Genomic DNA, 21,957 nt, shown 5'->3' on the forward strand with positions numbered 1-21,957 from the left:
TGTGGTGGTCCCTCCTAGGGGCAGGGCCCCCTTCCTGCTTTTGTCAGGGCAGATGGGGAGGAGTTCGGTGGACAGAGGTGGCCCCAAGCCCACATGGCAAGTCCCCATCCAAGAATCCATCTGGGGTGGTGAATGTGGGGCTGGGAAGGACCCTGGGGGAGGCTTCAAGGGAGCCAGGAACCACCCCCATGCACCAGTTCCCACCCATCTCACCCATGGCCAGCGCTGCCTACCAAGGCTGTGGCTGTGGTGATCTGGGTGCCCCCGGATGCTCCAACCACCATCCTGACCTTCTTGTCCTTGCCCACCACGATTGTGGGGCACATGGAAGAAAGAGGCTGTTTGCCTGTAAGCCACAGACATGCCATCCATGTTACAAATGTAGTCTCGTGTGAATGCTGCACATATCACAGAACTGTGACCACACATAGGTGTGTCCTGAATACATACATGCACACTCCCTCATATGCACACACACCCCTCATACTCACACCTACCTACCCCTGTACCTCAGACACACACACACACCCTCACACTCATCTCCCCCTGCACCCCAGACACACACATGCACATGAATACACACACCCTTACACTCTCACATCCACCTTCACACACCCCCTACACATGCACACCCTCACACACACAATCACACTCTATCACACACACACTCACACCCTCTCTCTCACACACACACACATGCTCTCTCACACACTCACACCCTCTCTCACACACACACTCACACCCTCTCTCACACACACACTCACACCCTCTCTCATACATACTCACACTCTCTCTCACACTCACACACTCACACCCTCTCTCTCACACACACACACACCCTTGCCCCAGTCAGACACAGACTCAGGACAAAGCTCTTCCCCTCTTACCCCCTCCAACTCTCCCACCCAGGACCCTAGTAGCCCCATCAGGCTGTTCTTGCTGCCTTGCTCCCCCACCCAGGAGCACCTGGGGCAATGAAGTTGGCAGGGGATGGCGGGAGCCCAAACTGGTTGATGATGTTGGGGGAGCTGAAGTCATCCATCTCATCATTGAACACAATGCCACTGCTCTGGGACAATATCTTGGAGCCAAAGCTTCAAAGGGAACAGAAAGGCCTCTGGGGAGGTAACCTGGCCCCAGCCACCCTGCCCACCCAGCCTAGGCCCCCACAGGGGACTTACTTTGGGGCCCCATCCTGTGCCCAGCCCAGATCCCCACAGATGACTTGGGGGGCCCACTTTATCCCTCACCCCACCAGGGAAGGCCCCAGTGCCTACTAGAGATTGATGGTGCTGGTAGCAGACACAGCAGAGCCATCCTCAGCCACCACAGACAGGTGAGATGTGCCCCCATCATTGGGCGTGAAGTATTCAGGCTCATAGTACTCAGCTTCATGTGTCTGGTTGTCTGTGATCCGAGCCCGGAGCTGGTCAGCAAAGTACTCTGAAGTCATGTTGTGGATCACCTGCCATAACAGCCCTGGGGTGAGTAGCAAGGCCAGAGAAGCACAAGGCAGGCCAGTCAGCCCCTCATCAATGACACCCCACACAGGCTAGCCCACAGTTCAGTCTGAATAAGAAGGGAGCAGGACAGCTCAGTGGGGCAGGTAGTGTAGCAGACAGGGAGGGGCTACCCAGCATGATGAATAGAAAGCCTGGCCTGGAGCCAGCTGTCAGCCTAGTGACCCTGAGGAAGTCACTGCCCTTTCAGAGGTTCAGGGATCTCTTGGTAATATCCCACCAGCTCCAAAGCTGAGGGAAGAAAGCACTTTGCATGTAGGGCCAGCTTCAGCCAGGAGCCCAGGTGACTGAAGCATGACTGGGATACTGAGGCTTTGTTTGTGGCTTGGTTGAGCCTTGAATTCCTGGGAACAGACATGGTGAAGGATCTGACATGGACCAGACCCTGGGAACTTCAATGTGGAGCAGGACCCGCCCAGAGAGCCGGACAAGGAACTGGGAGCTGTCTGCCAGTGAGCCCAGGTGACAGTCTGGTGAACCCAGGTAGAATCTGGGGCCATGGAAGGGGATCCAGGGAATCTGAGAAGAGGTCCCAAGTCAAGATGAGAAGACCTTTCAGTGGGTGCTGAATAATGATGAAATTATAGTTTACTAGTGACCTAGGGGTGGAGGGTTTTGTGCATGATACTTAGTAATTGATTGCTGAATAAGTGACTGATTGAGTTAATCAAGACTTTGCCCCAAGAGTGGAAGACTTTGACTCTTGTACTTTGAGACTATGTTGTGAATAATATATTGTGATTTTCTTTGATAAGTTGTAATATTGTGAATGCTGTACCTTGATTTTCTGTGAGAATTTTGCTTTGATTTGTTATGGAATAAATAGAGTGATCACTATACTGTGTAATCAGAACCTTAAAGCTGTTTACAGTAACATTCTTCTGGAAAGCTGCTTGTGCAGGGCATTACAGAGGCTTCATGGCCAGGATGCCTCCACTGCACTCAGAGGCCCAGTTCTGCCAGAAGCCAGCTCTGCTCTCCCAGCCCCACATAAGGGGGAGCCCCTGTGCTCCTGGGCAGGCCCTCCTCCCCCTGTCCTGTCTCCTTTCTGGTCCTGCTCTCCAACCTTCCATTTGGCTGTGCAGGTGTCTTCCCTCCTTCCTCTCCAAGGTCAGGAATCCTCCCCTAATCTTCTCCACCTGCCATTGACCCTTTTGCCATCTCATCCACACATTCCAGCCAAACTGGCCTGGGAGTTGCTCATTGAACTTGATCCTTCATCTCCCACCTCCATGTCTTTGCCCAGGCCTGTCTTGCCTGGGATACCCTCCTTTAGTAGTAGTGACATCAGCTCCATGGCACTGTCTACAATGTACATCATGCCCTTCTTCTCACATGAGCCACGTGGCAACCCAGGGCCTCACAGAAGAGGAAATTGAGGTCCAGGGAGGGGCAGTGACTGACCCAAGATCACACAGCTGGCTTCAGGAGCAGGATTCGAACCCCAGGCCTTCCAACCTGGCACCCACCTTCCTCTGCCTTCCGGGGCTACTCACATGGGGGGACAGGCATCTTACCCCAGACACATTCACAAACTTGGGGTCCCCCAGTAATGTCCTCTTGGCATAGGCGAAGCGGAAAGCTTCCACAATGCGGTGATAGGTCAGGCCCTTCTGCTCTGGCGTGCCTATACTTGCCTCTGAGAAGTGGTACCCTGGTCCGGGAGAAGTGGGAGAGTCAGACTGCTCAGGAGAGGATGGCTGCCGCCCATCTCCCCCAACATGGTGCTGGGCCTGAGGAGAGGGGTTCAGCCCTGACCGAGCCCCTGCCCATCCTGGGGGCTAGAGGAGAGGGTAGGAGAAGTTGCTGGTATTTGAGGCTCAGGGGTGGAGAGCCGGGGCAGGAGAATGGCTGGAATGGCCTTGGTCGGCAGCCCTGGCAACAAAAGGGGAGGGCAGGTCCAGTGTCCTTGCTGGTGACTGGACTTCTCCTCCGCCACTCCCATGTGTACGAAAGCCCTTCACCTGGCCCATGGCGGCAGTGGCAGGCCCTTAGTGGGGCCAGTCGGGGACAGCACTGGGGGGCAGGGGTGGCTCACCCTTGAGAATGTTCAGGATGAGGGTGAGCACAGGGCCACTCAGGGGCGCACTGGGCGTGTAGAGGATGTAGTCACCCAAGCTGAAGTTCAGGGGGTTCTCGATCACCTCAGCCTGGTAGCTGCTCAGGTCCTCCAGACTCAGGATCCCGCCTGGGCAGGGGAGAGAAAGGCTACATCTGCACTGATGCCTGCAGCTGCGAATCGCCAGGGGGCTCCAGCAGCATCAGCCTGGAGGAGGTGAATGTGTGTGTGTGTGTGTGTGTGTGTGTGTGTGGAGGGGGGATTGGAAAGCAGCGAGCTCCCTGTTCAGCAGAGGCTGCAGGTTTATCTGCGTAGGGTCCCAGGAGATCTTAGACTGGGACATCTTGTCCAGCCCACGCTGAGTAAAAACTCCCTCTCCAAGTTTCTAAGGGCTTAGAGACCAGCCTCTTCAAGAGAGAACCCCAGGGAGGAGATGATGGTGGCCACCACCTCTGGAGGTGGCCTCGTCCACACTGGGATGACATTTAGCATTAAGGTGAGTAATGGGAATGGAAATTTGAAGATCTTCCCCAGCCCTTAATAGACTTAGGGGGGAGTGTGAAGATCTCCCCTGCTGTGAAAGTAAACTCTGCCCCCTAATAGGCTAAATGTATTCACATGGAGCCTGTGGTGGGAGGGGGAGTTTGCTGAAGGTGAGCAGAGCCCACAGGAAGCTGGGAGCCAGAGCCAGAGAGATGGTGGGAGGGAGAGGAGCTCAGGCAAGGAGAGAGAGAGATTTGTGAGTAAATATCGTCTTTGTATTGGTTTGTGGGAAGGCTGAAAGATGGCATGGCTCTCAGCATTATTATGGTTTCTGAATACTTTTGGTACTGTGATGGAACTGTCTTACTGGTTTGGGGATTGGGTTTTCTGGTGTCTAAATAAATGCTTCAGTTCTGCCCTCTGTCTGGAGAGTTTGGTATGTTTTGCAATTGAACGTCACATGATACTTATAGTCACAGTCTTTTTTGTTTGTTTGTTTTTTGGAGGGGGGAAAGTAGGGCAATTGAGGTTAAGTGACTTGCCCAAGGTCACACAGCTAGTTTTTTTGCATTAAGTGTCTGAGGCCTGATCTGAACTCAGGTCCTCCTGACTCCAGGGCCAGTGCTCTATTCACTGCGCCACCTAGCCACCCCCGTCAAGGTCTTTATTGTGATCGTGGGTGCTGTAAATATTGCATTGGCCCAAGACGGCATCTGGCCTCCTGTGACTTCCTCCACTGTTCCTGCTTCTGCTCTCAGCAACAACCTGAGCAGCCTGGTCCTTCCTCCTACCTTGAGAGGTGTGGCGAAGGCAGGGGTGGGGGCGTCCTCTCTTTTCCAGACTCCCTCCTATGCAGCACAGCCAGGAGGCCCTGCTCTGAGCAGGCTGCAGCTCATCCCTGCCCTTCCTAACACTTTAGACCTGGTGTGTCCCTGGGCCCTTGGAGGAGCTGAGGCCGGATGCCAGGAAGCCCAAGACCCTTCCCTCGAGCCCACCTTGGCCTCACCTGCTGCCTGCACGTCTTGGACGATCTGTTGGGCCAGAGTCCCTTTGTAGAAGACGTCTGCCCCCTCCCAGGCCAGCTTCTCATAGGTCATTGCCAGCTGGGGCATCTTCACAGTCTCGCCCTGTCGCAGGATCCTCCCATCCCGGCAAAACACTCTGCTGGGGTTTGGTGGGAGCAGAGGAAGATCTCTCTTTACCTCAGGAGGGGGCTGGCAGCCACCCTGATCATCGGTGCCCGCAGGGACAGTGCGCCCAAACCAGAGACTGCAGGGATGTCCCCCAGCTTATAGAGGGGCTGGCAGGGTGGATGGCTGAGCCCCCAAAGTTCTTCCAAGGACTAGAGTGGGGGCTGGGAGAGAGGAGGCAACAGACCAGCTGCCCACTGGGGGTCTTCCCGAGGAGTCACTAGCACCCAGGAGCTAGACAGCCAGGGGCGGGGGCAGGGCTGGCCAGAAACCTATGTCAGATCCCTGGGTGGCCAGTAGCATTGCCCGTGAGCAATTGTTAACAGCGCCTTGAAAGGGCGGTAGTCGGGCTTACCAGAGATCTGGGCTACTCTCAATCGTCTCCCGCTTCTTGATCAGGGCGTTCGCCAGGCCCTTGCCCACTGGGAAGCCCTCCCGGGCCAGCTGGATGCTGGGCTGAAACAGGCGGGACCAGGGCAGCTTGCCATGCCGCTGGTGGGCCAGCTCGTAGCCGCGGATCTCCCCAGGGACAGCCACTGACAGGCCTCCTGGATGGGGAGGGACAGAGCAGAGCAGCATTCAGAATACCCACCCACCCACCGGGACATCCGGCCCAGGGAGGAGAGCCCAGCATGGGGCAGGGGGCCAGGCAAGGCTGGCCTCTCTTCTAGGATCCTCTCCTCTCACAAGGTTTTGGGGATACCCTTAGGCTCTGTTCTGGCTCTCCTCCTACCTCTCTGACCACTCCTTCTCTGGCTCCATCCTCCCCCAGCCTCTGACCAGTTTCTCCTCTCTCTCTGGCCAGCCTCACTGGATGATCTCATCACCTCCCATGGATCAAATGGCCTTCACCATCCCTCACCTCTCTGCTGGCCTCCATCTCATATCTCCAGCTGGACATGGGTCTGATGAGGTACAGGCTCTGGGAGCCCCCTTGAACTCTCCTTGAATCTTCCCATGTGAGACATTTGCCTGAGGCCATAAGCCTTTCTTTATAGCTTGGCCCAAATCTCTGTTACTGGCCTAGCCCTCCACTGTCATCTCCAGATGGCTTCCAGCTCCCTCCCACCCTTAATCTCTCATCACTGGAGTCTGACCTCATTGACTCCTCCTGAAGACCCTCCCCAAACTCCTCCCCTAGACCACCCCTAGATTCCTCCCACAACCTTCTGTATATGAGACCCCATCTTGCCTCCATGAGAGCCAAGAATGATCTAGGGCACACTCGTTCTGTGTCAGATGACTCTGGCTCACTTGTCCAATGCAAGTGTCACAGATACCGAGGCTCCTTAAGAGTCTGCCCATTGTGGCAAACCTTTAACAAGCTTTGCTTTTCTTTGGCTGAGAGAAGACTTGAGTCGAATTCATTTGGCAGGACCCAGCGCGTTGGTATTTTGGGGTCTTGAGCACCCCTAACTCTTAAACCTCAACATTTTATGGTTCCCTGACCAGGAATCAAACCCAGGCCATGGAGGTCAAAGCACCAAATCCTAGCCACTAGATATTTGGGGAGGATCTAGGGTGGGGAGTAGCTGGACAAAGGAAGGCTAGGCCAGTAACAGAGGTTTGGGCGGAAACCTCTCATAAGGAAAGGCTTATGACCTCAGGCAAATGCCTCTGGTGGGAAGATTCCAGAACTCAAGAGCCTGTACCTCATCGTGTCCAATGCGTCTAAAACCAAACCAAGCTTCCCTAGGACTGCTACAGGCACCACAGTCCTGTCCTCCCTGTCAAACCAAGTCAACAAGGCATTTATTAGGCACTTACTACATGCCGGGTACTGTACCAAGGCAAAAGACAGTCAGGGGCTCACAGACTAATGGGGGGAAGCTGGGGGCAACCTCAGAGGCAAGGCCCTAACATTGAGGAGTCCTGGCAAGGTGGGATCTAGGCAGGGGAAACTTGGAGGTAGGGAGATGAGGAGAGAGGGAGAACATTCTAGGCAGGGGACCTGGCCAGGAGAAACACATGGAGGCAGGAGATGGCTGCAGTGTCTTGTGTGAGGACCAGCCTACTGGAGGAGAGGGGATAAAGGGAATGGGCTGCAGGGAGGGGCCACATCCAGGAGATTACAGAGGGAGGGTGGGAAGCCCCTCATTCTCTCACCACACCCCCTCTCCTAGCTCCAAGGGGGTTTCCAATTATTTAAATGTAAATCTTTCTCCATAGGGCCCTCCCCTCCTCTGCCTCTGGTCAGACTGGTGCAGACCCTCCCCCCTCCACTATTACAATAGCCGCCCCACCCTCCTTCCATTCAGCCACCAAAGGGATTTCCCTAAAGTCACCCCTACTCAGTGAGCTCCTAGGGCTCCCTATGGCCACCTCCCACCTTCTCAGCTGCTGTGAAAGGGACCCTGTGGCAGCTCCAGACATTCTATTTTCATGTCCCATCTCCACCCTTCTGCTCTGGCTGTGCCCAAAGCCTCTCCTCTGTCTCATAAAATCCCTGCTTTCTTTCAAGATTGCTCCCATGCCACTCTTTACACGTGGCCTCTGCTGATGCCCCTTCTGCTCATGCACCTCTCTAAGACCCCTCCACCCAGTCCTGGAGGCCCAGGAGCGTGGGTGGCATGGGAGGCAGAACCCTGGATCCAGAGTTAAGAAGAACCCACTCTTACCAGCTGTGCGATCTTAACCTGTCTGCCTCATTTCCTTCATCTGTAAGATGGGAATCACATTTGTAAAGTGCTCTGCAAACCTTAGAGCTCCCAGCAACGCCCGCTATTCTTACTGTCCTCGTGACGCCTCTATACTCTGACCTCACATTCGTGAGCAATAGTTGCAGGGGGTCGTCACGAAGGAGCCTTGCCCCCAGTGTAGCACCCCTTCTTGGCTACCTCTCCACAGGGGCTGCCACTCTCAGCTTCTGAAGGTGAGCCTAAGACTAGGGCTCATGAGCCCCCACTAGCATGCTCCCACTTAACAATCAGCTAGTAGATATAATTAGCTCTCAGCAAAGGCATTTAATAAGATGGTAGAGGAAAAGCAGTCGCTATCAAACATTTCCTCCCTCAATATGGGGGCACATTCTCCCACAAATACATATTGTGTCCATGGGAAAGATGAGCTCAGACTAAAAGGACAGTCATAGTGAATCATTGGTGTAGGATACACACGTAGCAAAGGGTCTATAGGACTTGGAAACCCTTTTTCTCTGCAGAATCTCCATGCTGGGCTCCCAGGCTCTGTTCCTCTCCATAGCAGGCTCTCTTCTCTGCTGCCAGGGTCCTAATCCATAAAGCTACTTTGTCCCTCAAGTGACTGTCTTTCTGTATCCTTGTCTGTCTAGAGCAGAGTCTTAACCTGGGTTCTGTGAAATTTTGTTTAAAAAAAATTTTTTTTATTATATTTGGCTTCCTTTATGACTATGTATTTTATTTTCTACATTTAAAAATCTGATTCTGAGAGGGGGTTCATATGAATGAACCAGTCACCAGAATGACTCCCCAAGGGCCCTAGGACACAAACAATGTAAAGGACCCCTGGTCTCTCAAAGGGCACGTCGCCCGTCCCCCCCCCCTCCCCCGCCCCATGCAGCAGCTTTCCTTCAAAGCCACCTGGCTGCCATGAGGTGGGAGGAGAAATGCCCTCTTCTTTCCCCCTCCTACCTCCTGCAGGGCTCTCTTTCACTGGAGGTCCCCATCCCCACTCAATCTCTGAAATCTCTGAAATTCATTGGAGACCTAATTATTCAAAGCTCTCTGAGGCTCAGTCCCGATGATCTGTCCTTACTCAACCTCTTCCAAGGCCATAGACACCTCTTTGGGCTGGACACCCAGAGTGACAGTCCAGGGCTGCTGTGGCTACATAGCCTGAGGGGGGGAAGGACTATGTGGACAGAGCTGCTCATGGCATACACAGCAGGGGCCTAATTAAGCTCACTGATTCAAACTGAGCTGAATGTAACTGGCAGGCACAGCTGGCACTTCTGGTGAATCATTGTCTTTGGTCTTTTTCATTCTGTTTCCTTCTTTGTACGAGGAAATGGAATGGTGTCTGCTGGGAAGAGGCAGGAGGCCCAAAGGAAGGGGATGGGAAAACCAAAGGTGTCCATAGAGAAGGGCTGGAGAACTTAAAAGTCCCCACTGTGAGTGTGTGTGTGCATCTGTGTGAGTGTGTGTGTACTCAGTGTGTTCCCGTGAGTGTGTACAGGTGTGTGCATCTGTGTGAGTGTGTGTGTACTCAGCGTGTTCCCGTGAGTGTGTACAGGTGTGTGCATCTGTGTGAGTGTGTGTGTACTCAGCGTGTTCCCGTGAGTGTGTACAGGTGTGTGCATCTGTGTGAGTGTATGCATGTGTGTGCAGTGTGTTCCCGTGAGTGTGTACAGGTGTGTGCATCTGTGTGAGTGTATGCATGTGTGTGCAGTGTGTTCCCGTGAGTGTGTACAGGTGTGTGCATCTGTGTGCAGTGTGTTCCCATAAGTGTGTACAGGTGTGTGCATCTGTGTGAGTGTATGCATGTGTGTGCAGTGTGTTCCCATAAGTGTGCACATGTGTGTGCAGTATGTTCCCATGAGTGTACACATGTGTGTGCATCTGTGTTTATGTACACATGGTGCACGATGTGTTCCTGTGAGTGGGTACAGGTGTGTGTGTGTGTGTGGTATGTGTGCACACATGTATCACCTGTGTGCATATGTCCATGCTCGTAGATTTTCCTTGTTCTGGGAGCACAGATGTAGCCATCTTGGGTTCTCTGCACCCTCAGCCCGACAGTCCCTTGAGATTTGGGCCCTCCTCTGCTGCGCCTGACTTCTCCCTCCTCCCGGGACCCCGGCACACCAGGACAGTCTGTCCACGCAGCCTCACTCACCTTTCTCAGACTGCTCTGACGTATTGAACATGTTGATAAATGCAAGTTTCGGGGCCACCTCTCTGGCATTGATGATTTCAGCTTTTCCTGGAAAGACAGGGCAGAGGGATTCAGCCCTGGGGAAGCCTCCCCCTGGCCCACCTGTGCCTCAGTTTCCCCATTTGTTAAGTGTTGGGTCAGGTCTTCATCTAGTGATGCCTGGTAATCTCCCAGGGCCACCCCCTTCAGACTCACCAGTGCTGCTGTTGTAAATGGTGAAGAAGAGACCCCCGCCAATGCCCATGCTGTGTGGGTTCATGAGCCCCGTGCAGAGGAGAGCCGCAATGGCTGCGTCCACCGCCGAACCGCCATCCTGCAGCACATCCCTGGCATAGCCGCCAGAGGCGTCAGAGCCTGAACCCTCCTGCCAGCCTCTCCCTCCTCACCAGCAAGTGCCCTGACCCCACCCCCACCTCCCAGGGAACAGCAGTGGCGTCAGGGGGCGACATGCCCCATGACAAAGTCCCCCTAGAGGGCAGGTAGCCTTCCTCTAGGGAGGCTGCATTCCCCACTGCCCCAGCCCCCAGCTGGCCACTCGGGGTTCAAAGACCATGCCCATGGGCACAAGCACTAGCTGATGCGGTGAGGGCAGACCTGGCATCATCTAGAAATGTTCAAACTGATCGAGAGAGAGGCCAGCTGGCGGCCCAGAATTCAAGATGGCACTCAAGCCTTCATGGCTAGTCCTGCTCCTGCAATGGGAAGGGAGGGAATGAGAGCTCTTGCCAAGTGACCCCTGGGCCTCCCGGGAATGGCTGCATGGTCACCTCCACACGGCGTTCAGTGTGCCATGAGAGGGTCCCCACCACCTCAGAGTAAGAAGCAGAGTCATGGCAAAGCCCAGAGAAGCTCACAACAACTGGGGGGAAGGGGGAGGCGGGATTACTATCCCCATTTTACAGGTGAGGAAACTGAGGCAGACCAAAGTAGAACAATTTGCCCAGAGTCACACAGCTAGTGCCTGTCTGAGCCAGGATTCACACTCGTGTCTTCCTGACCCCATCCCCTGGGGCAGCCCATTGCTTCCAACCTCAGAGCAACTTGCTTAACCTGAGCGAGTGCCCCGAGATGGCAAAGGGGCAAAAGTAAGGACGAATGCTCTGACTCTTCCCCTCTGGGGGAGAGTGGCCAAAGCCAAGCAGGCTGCAGCACAGAGGCCAGGAGAGGACAGCCGGCTTCTGCCACGGCAGGAGAGTCCAGCGGATAAGCCTGGGGAATCAGGAGTGTGATGAACAAGGAGTTCAGAGAAGCATGGGAAGATTGGTGTGAACAGAGACAGAGCTGAGAAGCAGTGACTGCGATGGGGGCTCCCAGAAGGTCCTGGACAGCAGATGACGTTCCTTCCACCAGAGAGGTGGGGGGCTGCTGGAACAGAATGAGGCATACACAGAGAGGGTCCCCATGCTCAACGCTGCAGCTTCTGCTCTTTGTCATGAGGGCAGCTCAGAGGGACATGACAGGAAGGGAGAGAGATGCTTCAGACAAGTGGGATCATGGTCTGGCCCTTCCTTGTGGGGGATCACCAGTTCTGCTCTGCACACACTGGTCATGCAGTAGCTGGACACAGACCCAGTAGGGCAGCAGTAACAAAGCCTGTTGGGGGCAACCCTGACCAGGCCCCCAGCTCTTGGGAGGATCTCCAGTGGAAGATGAGGGGCAGGGGCGGGGGCAGTACAAGAGGGTGCCTGGGTGAGAGGACCTGAATGAGCCGCAACCTGCACCAGTGGGAGGGGTATCCACTGCAGGGAGCACCTGGGGGAGACCCAGCAGGCAATGGTACGGCTCTCCAGGAGGGCTCGCCTCCTCTCTTGGCTAACCTTGTGTGGATAACCCTGGACCAGCTCCTCAGTGCATGGCCATTCCGAAGGGCCCAATCTCACTCGCCACTGGAAACGGCACCTGGAGTAGCAATCCTTCCCACCCAGCCTGTGCTGGGCAGAGGGAGGGATAAGCCCCTAGGCTCAGCCTTCCGGACCCATTTCTCAAACTGCATGGCCTAGGAGGGGCAGCGCTGGAAGCCCTGGGCAGGCCACTCTGACGCTCTGAGGCATCTGGAAAATGAGGGGGCTGGCCCCGAGTCCTTAGCAGCTCTCAGAGCCACCTGCCGAGTCGTAGACGGGCAGCCACAGATGGCAGGAGGGAGGGTCCTTGCAGGAGGCCCTGGAATGCTTGGTCTCCAAAGCTTTGTAAGGGTCCAGAACAGTGACACCGAGGATGAACCGGGACACATGAGCCCCCTGGACTCCTTTGCCTTCCATCCATGGGGTGTTAGAGGCCCCAGAGGAAGGAGCCAAACATGGGACTCCATGGCAAAGCCGTGGGCAAATGTGCACAAGTCACGTGGGCACGAGAGGCTGCAATCTCATTCAGCAGAAGGAATATGCACATAGGGGAGATCCCAGAGCCACATTAACATGCCCAGGAACAGATGGAATGGCTGCTTCCTTTCAAAGGGACATCGCAGCAGGAATCTGGGTTCTGTCTGAGGCACTCTGAGCCCAAGACCACTTTCACTTTGGCAGAAATCTGTCTGCCAGCTGCCTGGCAGAGTGCTGGGCATATTGGGGCTGCTGAATAAATGTTTGTCGGTGTAGTGACTGATTTGGTAAATGATCCCAAAATGGTGATGCCCAAAGCCCAGAGAGACAGAGACAGAGAGGGACAGAGGGATACAAAGGGGAGGTGGGGTCAGAGAGGCAGAGAAATGGATGGGAGAGAAGGACAGGGGGACAGAGAGAGACAGAGGGATGGGAAAGAGAAATGAGGGGACAGAGAAAGACAAATGTACAGAGTAATAGGGGGGACAGAGAGACAGACAGAGGGACGGAAGGGGGGAAGAGAGAGAAATGGACTGAGGGACAGACAACAGATTGAGGGGGGAGACAGACAGATGGGGGTGTCCGATAGGGATAGATGGAGGGGTCAGACAGGCACAGACTTGGGGATCAGACAGGGATAGATGGGGGCATCTGACAAGCACAGATGGGGGGTGTCAGACAGACATAGACGGGGGGCGTCAGACAGGCACAGACAGGGGGGTCAGACCGGCACAGATGGGGGTGTCAGATAAGGACAGAAGTCGGGGTCAGGCAGGCTTCTGTCCAGTCCCAACCTCAGGCAGCAGGAAGAAATGAGAGCCATGGGCCCATCAGCCTGCCCAGCTTGGAGAGCAGTCAGCCCCAGCACCCTTTCCCTTGCCCCTGGTTACTGGCAGCCCCAGGAGATCTTGGCACCAGCCTCAAGGACCTAACAAAGAGAGGTCGGCTACCAGGAGGTCATCTGGTCTGCCAGCCCTTGGTGGCCCTCACAGCAGGAGCCCCGACCCCGGGCTATAATCATTGAGAACACCCATTCCACAGAGGAGAAACTGAGGCAGCCCAGAGCACAAAAAGGACTTATAGGCCCCAGGGAGTTTGCTAGGGCAGACAGGAGGAGGCTGGGGGGGAGAGTCCGGATGGGGCAGGGCACCTCCAGCAGGGGAGGCTAACCTGCAGTGGGGCCCAGGGGCACCTTGACCCAGCCGTCCTCAGGCTCACATGCTCACCTCCCAATCTCCGAGCACTTCTCGGCATCAGAGGCTACAGCAGCCCTCCTATAGATGTGGGAAGGCTCCAGGCTGCCCCGCGGGTGCAGGCTGAGCCCCAGGACCAGGGCCACAATGACAGCAGTGACCAGGAGGGCCAGCCCCACCACGAACTTCTTCTTCATTGTTCTGGGGGGAGACAGTGGGAAGCTGGGGAGGAGAGGGGAGAGGGGGGAGACCCAGCTCCCACCCTGTTCCTGCTGGGGTCAGGGTGGTGCCCTGGGTCCTGGGGCCACAGAAGCAGCCCCAAGTGAGGGAGAGCCCTCAGGAGATGGGGCTCAGCAGCAGGGAGTGGAGGCCGTGGGGGGTGCTGGACAGGGGGCCCCCAACCAGGACTTCTTGGGGGGACTTACTGGCGACAGGGGCTGGAGGTCTCAAGGTGGAGGGCTCTGAGGGCTGGGAACTTTCTGCCCTGGCTCAGGTCTGGGGAGTCCCTGCTTTGTCCCCTGAGGGCAGAATCTTGGGCTTACTGGAGTAGCTGGGCCTGCAAAGACAGACAGCACTGAGTGGATGGAGCCCCCAGACCTGCAGTGCGACGGGGGGGGCCTAGAAAGGGAACGAGGACCTGTCCCACATCCAGCTCCTGTGGAGGACAGAGCCACCCTCCTTCCTGCCCTGAGGATATAGAGCTGTCCTCTCCCAGCTCCCAGAGAGGAGACAGACCTGGGTCCTGGGCCCTGGAGCCCCCAAGCTCACTGCCCCAGCACCCTTTGCCCCCCACTCGTGGCCTTCTCTGTCTGTCAGCAGCACCAAGGAGGGTTAGAGAGAAAAGATGAAGCTGAAGCCCCCTCTCCAGAGGCCCCCTGCAACGCTGTGACGGTGTGCTAGACACCTGTGCCCTGGGTACCCGGGCTGGGTGAGCTCTGGCCCATGAAGTGAGGATGGGCCTGCCTAGCAGAGAAGAGCACATGCCAGGGAACAGGGAAGGGGAGGAGAGGACCCCACGTGATGTCATGGACAGGGCTCCCTCTAGGAGGCTGGATGTGAGGTGAGAAATGTCCTGGGTGGTAGGAGCCAGCCCAGAGCCACTATGGGACCTCCGGAAGGGCCTCAGCCTCCCTCGAGCCTCTTGGCACCCAGAAAGTCTGGCAGCCTGCTGCCAGCCGTGAGCGGGCACCACACATGGCAGCCCTGCCCCCCACTTCAGGCATGGCCCTTCTATGGCAAAGAGATCACTCAGTGTTGGCAATCCCCACCTGGGGCAGCGCTGACCCTCAGACTACCCAGCCCAGGCCAGACAGTGCCCAGACTGAACACAGCCTTCCTCCCAGAGCAGGCCAACCAGCTGACCACTCCACAGGCACAGATCTTGGCAGACAAGGGCAAAGTGGGTCGGACCAGGCCAAGTAGGAGCCTACCCAGGGCTCCCTCATGCCCCCCCAGAGAATTTAAAGGCTGGGCATCTAAAGCCCAAGTCCTTCAGCAGCCCCTCTCCCCTCAGAGTCCAGCCACACTGACCCTGCAACATTCAATAACCAACACTCCATCTCTGGCCTCCAAACCTTTGTCCAGGCTGACCCCCCTTCACTTCCCAGAAGCCCTCACTGGCTTCCCAGCTCATCTCTTGCCTGAGGCCTCTGATGCCTCCCCTGCCCACTCTGTACCTCCATCTTCCCTCTCTGTTCACAAGTTCTCTCTGTCCCAGGAGGGTCGGGGCCACTCCCTTAACCCTGGACGGAGAAAGAAGGGGGGCTAGAATGTAAATGATTAACTGGGCCCAAAGCCCAGGGCCTTTCTTCTCCAACAAATAGGTCCTATTAGCCCCTAGAGATAAGGGGATGGGGAGGTAGCCAAGCCTGCCTGCTCCCACTGAGGCCCACAGGCAGTTCACCAGATGCCAAATGGCCAGGGCCATGGGGTCCTTGCCCACCAGTTTCTGCTTCTGTCTGGGGCACAGAATGGGAAAGAGTAACTTGACCCCCAGAGGAAGGGCCTTGGATCAGCTCCCTTCCACTGGTCAGTGGCATCGCTGGTCTGATGCCGTTAGCCTGGCATGGCTGGCCTGGCACCGTTTGCTTGGTGTGGCTGGCCTGGCACCGTTCGCTTGGCATGGCTGGCCCGGCACTGCTCATTTGGCATGGCTGGCCTGGCACCTCTCATTTGGCATAGCTGGCCTGGCACCGCTCGTTTGGCATGGCTGGCCTGGCATGGTATGGGCAGGTGCAGCAGCCCAAGTGGGAAAGACAAGACTGAGCAAGAGAGTAGGGAAGGTCCAGGAGGCCATGAAGGAACTGGGGGTGCTTGCTCTGAAGAAGAGAGGGCTGGGGGGAGTACTGTGTTGTGGAGAAGGGACCCTCGAGGCAGGATCAGGAACAGCAAAGGGGGGGGGAGGGTGCAGGAGGGCAGAAAGCTCCCTAAGGATGTCTAAGTATGTCACAGGGTGGGAGGAGCTGCCTTCTTGCTAGGGGTGCCAGGGCCGCCTGGGTGGGGGGCAGGCCTCCAGGCTGGGTGTCCCCCACCCCGGGACAACCCCATCCGTCATGGTGGGAAGCATGTGGCTTGAGGCCCTGCTCTCACACTGACTCCTTAGGGGCTCGTGGCCTCCTCTGGCGTCAGCTTTCCTCCTCCACAGACTGCAGTGGCTCCCTATTAACTCCAGATCCAATACAATATGGCTCAGGCTGCCTGCCCCCTCTCCTAGCCTCTCACAATGAACTCAACCTCTTGCTTGCCAGAGTCCATTCATCTGGACTTTCAACAGCCCATCTCCCATCGCCAGGCCTTTGCGCTGCCTGGTCCCCATGCCCAGCATGCCCTCCCTTCTCTTACCATCCCTAGATCCCTCCAAGGCTCAGCTCAGGGCCATCTCAGACATGAAGACTTTTCTAGTCTCATCCCCCGCTCGAGCTCCCCCTAAAACAGCTCCCCTGTATCTATTTTGTGTGTTACTGTATGTGTACAGGCAGGAGCCTACACACAGAGTGTAAGCGGGCTGAAGGCAGGGCCTTTGTCTTTGGAACTTCATGACTACAGGGCACATAGTAGGTGTCTTGGAAAGGCTAGGGGCTGGACAGCTTGGCTGCTCCCTTCTGCCTCCACTCAAGGATTCCACAAAGCCTGTGTCTGTCACCCCCTGGCAGGCTGGGCCCTGGCCCCAGAGCAGATGCCGCCCCCTCCCCAGTCCTTCCTGCCCCAGCTCCAGCCCCAGCTTTGGCTTGGGGAGCCAGCTGCCTCTTCCTTCTCCAGGCCACAACCAGGCATTGGGGAGGTAGGTCTGACTCCCCCATCCCCCACTCCAGATCACCGCCCTGCCCCCTCCCGCCAGATGTTGCCAGGAGTGCAGCTGGGACTCCCTGCAGGCTCACATCCTCCACCATTCCAGAAAGATCTGAGGGGGGGAGGGGCAGAGGAGAGGGGTTCAGGGAGCAAGGGAGGCATTTCCCTTTCCCACCCAAAAGTTTAGAGCAGATTCTCAGGACAGTCCTTGGAGATGCACGGGGAGGTCCGGAGGTCAGTGACTGGCCCAGGAACCTACAGCAAGGGCTCACCTTCCAGTCCAGCTGGAACAGCAGCGGCACTTACCCAGCCTTGGGAAGTCGGTGGGTGCAGAGCCTCCCAGGGCCCCTTTCCTCAGGAGAGTCCCTGGTCTGCTGCAATCTGTGGAAAGGGAGGGGTGGGGGTGAACATCAGTGTGGGGGCTGCTCAGAGCATCTTTGGGGGGAAGGGGAGGAGAGGAGCTGGCCCTGGCCCTGCAGAGCAGGAAGCTGGGAGCTTTGGGGAAGACTGAACCTCACCGTCCCAGAGCCCAGCCCATAGGGGAGGGGAGGGACCCCAGGAGCTGGGAAAGGCTCCACAGGATATGGCCCAGTAGACTGAGCTAGGCCCCTGGGGCCTGACCGTCCAGCCCCAAAGCAGCCCTGAGGGGGTCTGCCCACTGCTCAGGCTCCAAGCTTGCCCCAGGGGAGGAGTCAAAGGGAGAAGGGGCCGTTCTCAGTCCCCAGAGGAGGTGGACTCTGCCTGACTTCTGAGACACCAGGACCCACACACACATTCACACCCAAGGTCATCACTGTGTCTGAACTGCCCTCATCACACTCAGGGACACCTTCTCTGGGAAAGGCAGCTAAGTGCCTGGCCAGCCTGCCCTCCAGGCCTCTGAGGTTGTTCCTGCTATGTCCCTAGTGAGGGGGCACAGACAGACCCATGTGACATCCTGGCCTATTGTCCCCTGAATCTCCTTTGAAGCTCAGGCCTCATCCTGGGTGCCAGAGTCCACTCTGCTTAGAGTTTCACAATGTAAGGGCCCTCCTCAAAATGAAAGGTCACCTTGAAATCAACCATAGCAACACGGATGGATGGAGAACAGCTTTTCCAAATCCAGCTAGGGAAGAGATTGTAAGCAAACAAGAGAGAGTGAGAAAGGGAAGGAGGAAAAGAGAGGGGGGAGAGAGAGAGAGAAAGGGAGGGAGGAAAAGAGAGGGGGGAGAGAGACAGAGACAAAGAGAGAGGTAGAGAGAGCGAGACAGAGAGGAGAGGGAAGGAGAGACAGAGATAGGAGAGGGAAGGAGAGAGACACAGAGGGGGGAGGGAGGGAGACAGAGAGAGAAGGGGACAAGAGAGAGGAGAGGGGAGGAGAGACAGAGACAGAAACAGAGAATGGGAGGGAGGGAGAATGAGAAAAGGAGAGAGAGAGAGAGAGGGAAGGGGAAGGCAGGGATACAAACTCCAAGCCTGGAATCTAAAGGATCTGAGTTCAAATCCAGTCTCAGATACTTTCTAGGTGGGTGACCCTGGGCAAATCACTTTACGCTTTTGGCCTCGTTTTACTCATTCATAAAATGAATGCTGGAGAAGGAAATGGCCAGCCCTCCCAGTATCCAACAGAGACACTCCCAGGGTTGCCCAACAGGCTGAGGCATACACCAGCATCACTGGTTCCAGGCCCAGGATGCCCCCATCCAAGCTGCCTCTTCATCTCTTGGAGATCGCAGAAGAGACCATTTCGGTGACATGAAGGTGGAAAGGTTTTGTCCCTAGAAAATCAGTGCAATTGAGAAAGGGGCTGTGCCCCGGGGACCATCAGCTCTCTCTGACCAAGAGAGGAGACCCAGATGGGGAGAATGAACTGCTAGCGGCCCATCCCTTTCCCAAGAGCTCCAGGGTCAGAGGAGAGTAGCGAGCCACCCCCTAGGCGACCTGATGCTAGAAGCAGCTCCAAATCCAGGGCCACTGATGGGCTGACTGGCAAAGAAGGGAGCCATGGCCAATGATGGAGTGTCTGAAGGACGACAGGCACAGTTACAAGCCTCCTCCCCACCCCTCCTTCCTTCCTTTCTTCCTCTCCCCTCCCCTCTTCACCCAGCGGCCCTTCCCCCCTCTCCTCCTCTCCTCCCCTCCCCCTATCCTCCTCCCTCTCCTCTCCTCCCTCCTCCTCCCCTCCCCCTATCCTCCTACCTCTCCTCTCTCCTCCTCTCTCCTCCTCCCCCCCTCCTCTCTCCTCCTCCCCTCCCCTATCCTCCAACTTCTCCTCCCCTCCCCCCTCTCCTCCTCTCCTCCCCTCCCCCCTCTCCTTTCTCCTCCCCTTCCCCATACTCTTTTTCAGCTCAGGCACCAATACAGTGTTCACTGACTAATGCTTAATGTGAAGCATATGTATAACTTATAACATGCATGCTGCCATGGTGGGGGGGGGGGGCATTTGGAACTCAAAAAATTGTGGAACTGAATGATGTAAACTAAAAGTAAATAAATTTGAAAGAAAAAAGAAAAAAATGTTCTGGAAAACCAAGGGGCAGCAGGTCAGCTCCCAACAGCGGGCTAGACTCACTGTCCCTGGAGGTAGTGGGCATCACAAGAATGTGAAACCTAGGAGAGGGATTGGCCCTGGGGCCCAGGGGAGGGGAGGACTGCCAATGAGGCAGGGGCAGAGCTGCCACCCAGAAAGGACACTGGGTACTGGGTACAGATAAGAGAGTACAAGATGCCAGGACATACTGCTCCAGGCAGCAGCAGATGGCACCCACTTCGCTGGAGGATAGGCTGAGACAGTCTGGAAGATTCAGATCAGCAGCACCAGGACAGCAGGTGGACAAGGCGAGGTGGGGTCAGCAGAGGGGAACTGAGGCAACAGGGATGGGGGGGGCAGCTGGAGGGGTGCAGGGCAGGGGAAAAGCCTCCTCATCAGGAAGGCAACTGGGGGGGGGGGTCGGCAGGCAGTGCCAAGAGAGGCCCCAAGGTAGGAAAGAATGTGGGCTCAGTCAGCTCTGGACTTCCCACTCACTGGATGCTCAGTAGCCTCCAGCAAATCACTGTCCTCTGGGCCTTAGGAGTTAAGGGAAGGGAGAGCAGAAGACGAGGCTTGTGGAGCCCCAGGCACACAGACCTCAAGTTTGGGGAGAGTCATCTACCTATGCTGTCTTCCCGTGGGCCCAGGGGAACCACCAGCAGCTGGATGCTTGGCAAGGTGCAGGGTCTACCACTGGGGCTCAGACAGGCTGACTACCCTAAGCATCCTTTGGAGTTAGCTACTGGGGAGGTTTATTAGATGCTGGGGCACTCTTGGGGACCTCTGAAACTACCCACTAAGTGGGCCAAACAGCCAACATGACAGCCTTCCATACAGTTGGTTCTACACTCTACAGGTTGGACTAGAGGCTGCCAGAGGCCCCTCTAACCCTGAAATGATGGGAAGCCCATAGGGGTCAAGCCACCTGGCAGACTGGACAAAATCCTGGGATTAAATCCAAGATTGAGAAAGAAAGGCCCCTACCCATCACAACAACCACAGTGCCTGGAGCTCTTCTACTCAGGGAAGATGGATCCACCAGCTGGGGCATTCAGATGGGGCAGCAAGACCCTGCCTACCATAGCTAGGGATGGGGAGACATCTAGGAAAATGGCTCTGACCCAAAGCAGAGTGAAGGCAGCAGAACTGGGAGGTCAAGACTCACAAAATGAAAATAGGATCACAATGAAGAAGCTGGGCTAGATGAGGAAATGAGCCTAATTTCCTCCTTGGCAGGTGGGGGGGGGGCCTTTGAGTGAGGAACATTATATACAAACCATCAGCCTTGGATTAAAAATGCTCCTGACCACAGCCAGGAAGCACACAGTGCCCAGAGCTACTGGCCCTAGAGTCCAAAGACCATGTTTGACCTCAGACCTTTAGCCAGCTGGGTGAACCCTGGACCATCTCCTCGGCTTCAGTTTCCTCACCTATTATCATTATTTGTCTTTCTTTTCAAAGAGGACCAAAGACATCATGGGGTGGCGTCTTGACTTGCATATGAATTGGATTTGAGTGAGGCAGCTCCTCCAGAGTCATCAAGGTTCAGTGGCAGGACAAGAGTCAAGTTGACCAGGGATGGCCAGGGAAGTTGACCAGGGATGGCCAGGGATGCAGGGGATGACCTTGGCATCTGCAACGTCTGCCCAAGCTCTAAGCACTCCACAGCACCTGCTTCAGTCACCTTCACAGCCATTGGACAAATCATTCTCATCCTCCCGTTCTTTCAGGGGAAATCTCCACATCCCCCTGACTCACCAACAGATTTGCCTGTAGGTTATCTGCCACCTGGTTCAGCCTGTCTGCCACCCAGCATAGTCCAACTTCTTGGAGCCCCAGGTGAGAGTTGGGTGAGAGGTGGCACTGAAGGAGGATGAGCAGCCCTCCCCCCAAAGGGGTTGGTTCCCCCTGAAAACCTCATACACGCTAACCTGAAATTCATTTCCTCATCTATAGAACAGAGATCAATAATAGCGCCTACCTCCCAGAGCTGTTGAGAGAACACGAAAGGCCAGCTCTTTTTACTACCAACCTTTTCCCTGCTCTCTTTTTTATTCTTTGTTCCAAGGAATGGCTCTCTGGGTAAGGGAGGGGAAAGGATTCCTTTGGAAAGGAAGATGAGGTGAAATTTTCCAAAGAAATGTACAGAAGATGGGAGCCAAACAGGAATGGAGGACAAATAACTATGAAAATATGGCAAAGCTATGTACAAGTAACCACTCCTTATCTATCTTGCACACCACAAACTGGAAGTCCAGTAGACCTGTCAAACTCAACATGTCCAAAACAGAACTCATTATCTGCCCCTCTAAAAACTCCCCTACTCCTACTTGCCCTCTTACTTTGGAGGCCAATGCCATCCTTCCAGACCCTCAGGCTCCCAGCCGCATTCTCTCACCCTCTATCTAATATGGTACCAGGGCCTATCAATTTCACCTCTGCAGCACCTCTGGTGGATTTCACCTCTGCAGCGTCTCTGGTGGATTTCACCTCTGTAGCTCTCTGGTGGATTTCACCTCTGTAGCTCTCTGGTGGATTTCACCTCT

The 21,957-nt window shown here is 55.8% G+C and overlaps 1 protein-coding gene and 1 pseudogene across 5 annotated transcripts in view; both read right to left on the minus strand.

Annotated features, from left to right (window-relative positions):
- The window catches only part of LOC138167675 (zinc finger protein 850-like), a 762,790-nt pseudogene that overhangs the window by 124,791 nt on the left and 616,042 nt on the right, over nucleotides 1-21,957 (minus strand).
- Nucleotides 1-21,957, minus strand: part of LOC138167736 (glutathione hydrolase 1 proenzyme-like) — a 43,620-nt gene that overhangs the window by 1,857 nt on the left and 19,806 nt on the right. For 3 of the 5 annotated variants that reach the window (XM_069096701.1, XM_069096700.1, XM_069096699.1), the window contains exons 2-13: nucleotides 17,209-17,283; nucleotides 14,040-14,170; nucleotides 13,648-13,815; nucleotides 10,299-10,429; nucleotides 10,065-10,151; nucleotides 5,608-5,800; nucleotides 5,069-5,226; nucleotides 3,559-3,708; nucleotides 3,038-3,174; nucleotides 1,278-1,465; nucleotides 967-1,094; nucleotides 234-346 (exon numbers count right to left, since the gene is read on the minus strand). In XM_069096701.1, the coding sequence (XP_068952802.1) occupies nucleotides 234-346; nucleotides 967-1,094; nucleotides 1,278-1,465; nucleotides 3,038-3,174; nucleotides 3,559-3,708; nucleotides 5,069-5,226; nucleotides 5,608-5,800; nucleotides 10,065-10,151; nucleotides 10,299-10,429; nucleotides 13,648-13,811 (1,449 nt within the window). In that variant the 5' untranslated portion in view covers nucleotides 13,812-13,815; nucleotides 14,040-14,170; nucleotides 17,209-17,283. Of the gene's footprint in view, nucleotides 1-233; nucleotides 347-966; nucleotides 1,095-1,277; nucleotides 1,466-3,037; nucleotides 3,175-3,558; nucleotides 3,709-5,068; nucleotides 5,227-5,607; nucleotides 5,801-10,064; nucleotides 10,152-10,298; nucleotides 10,430-13,647; nucleotides 13,816-14,039; nucleotides 14,171-17,174; nucleotides 17,284-17,420; nucleotides 17,498-21,957 lie in introns of those variants that run through there. The other 2 variants (XM_069096702.1, XM_069096703.1) reach the window with 2 other exon arrangements.

The sequence above is a fragment of the Petaurus breviceps genome, unplaced genomic scaffold (genome assembly GCF_028583685.1).
Source record: "Petaurus breviceps papuanus isolate PSGF00001 unplaced genomic scaffold, PetGlider_PUasm1.0 287, whole genome shotgun sequence".
Taxonomy (NCBI): domain Eukaryota; kingdom Metazoa; phylum Chordata; class Mammalia; order Diprotodontia; family Petauridae; genus Petaurus; species Petaurus breviceps.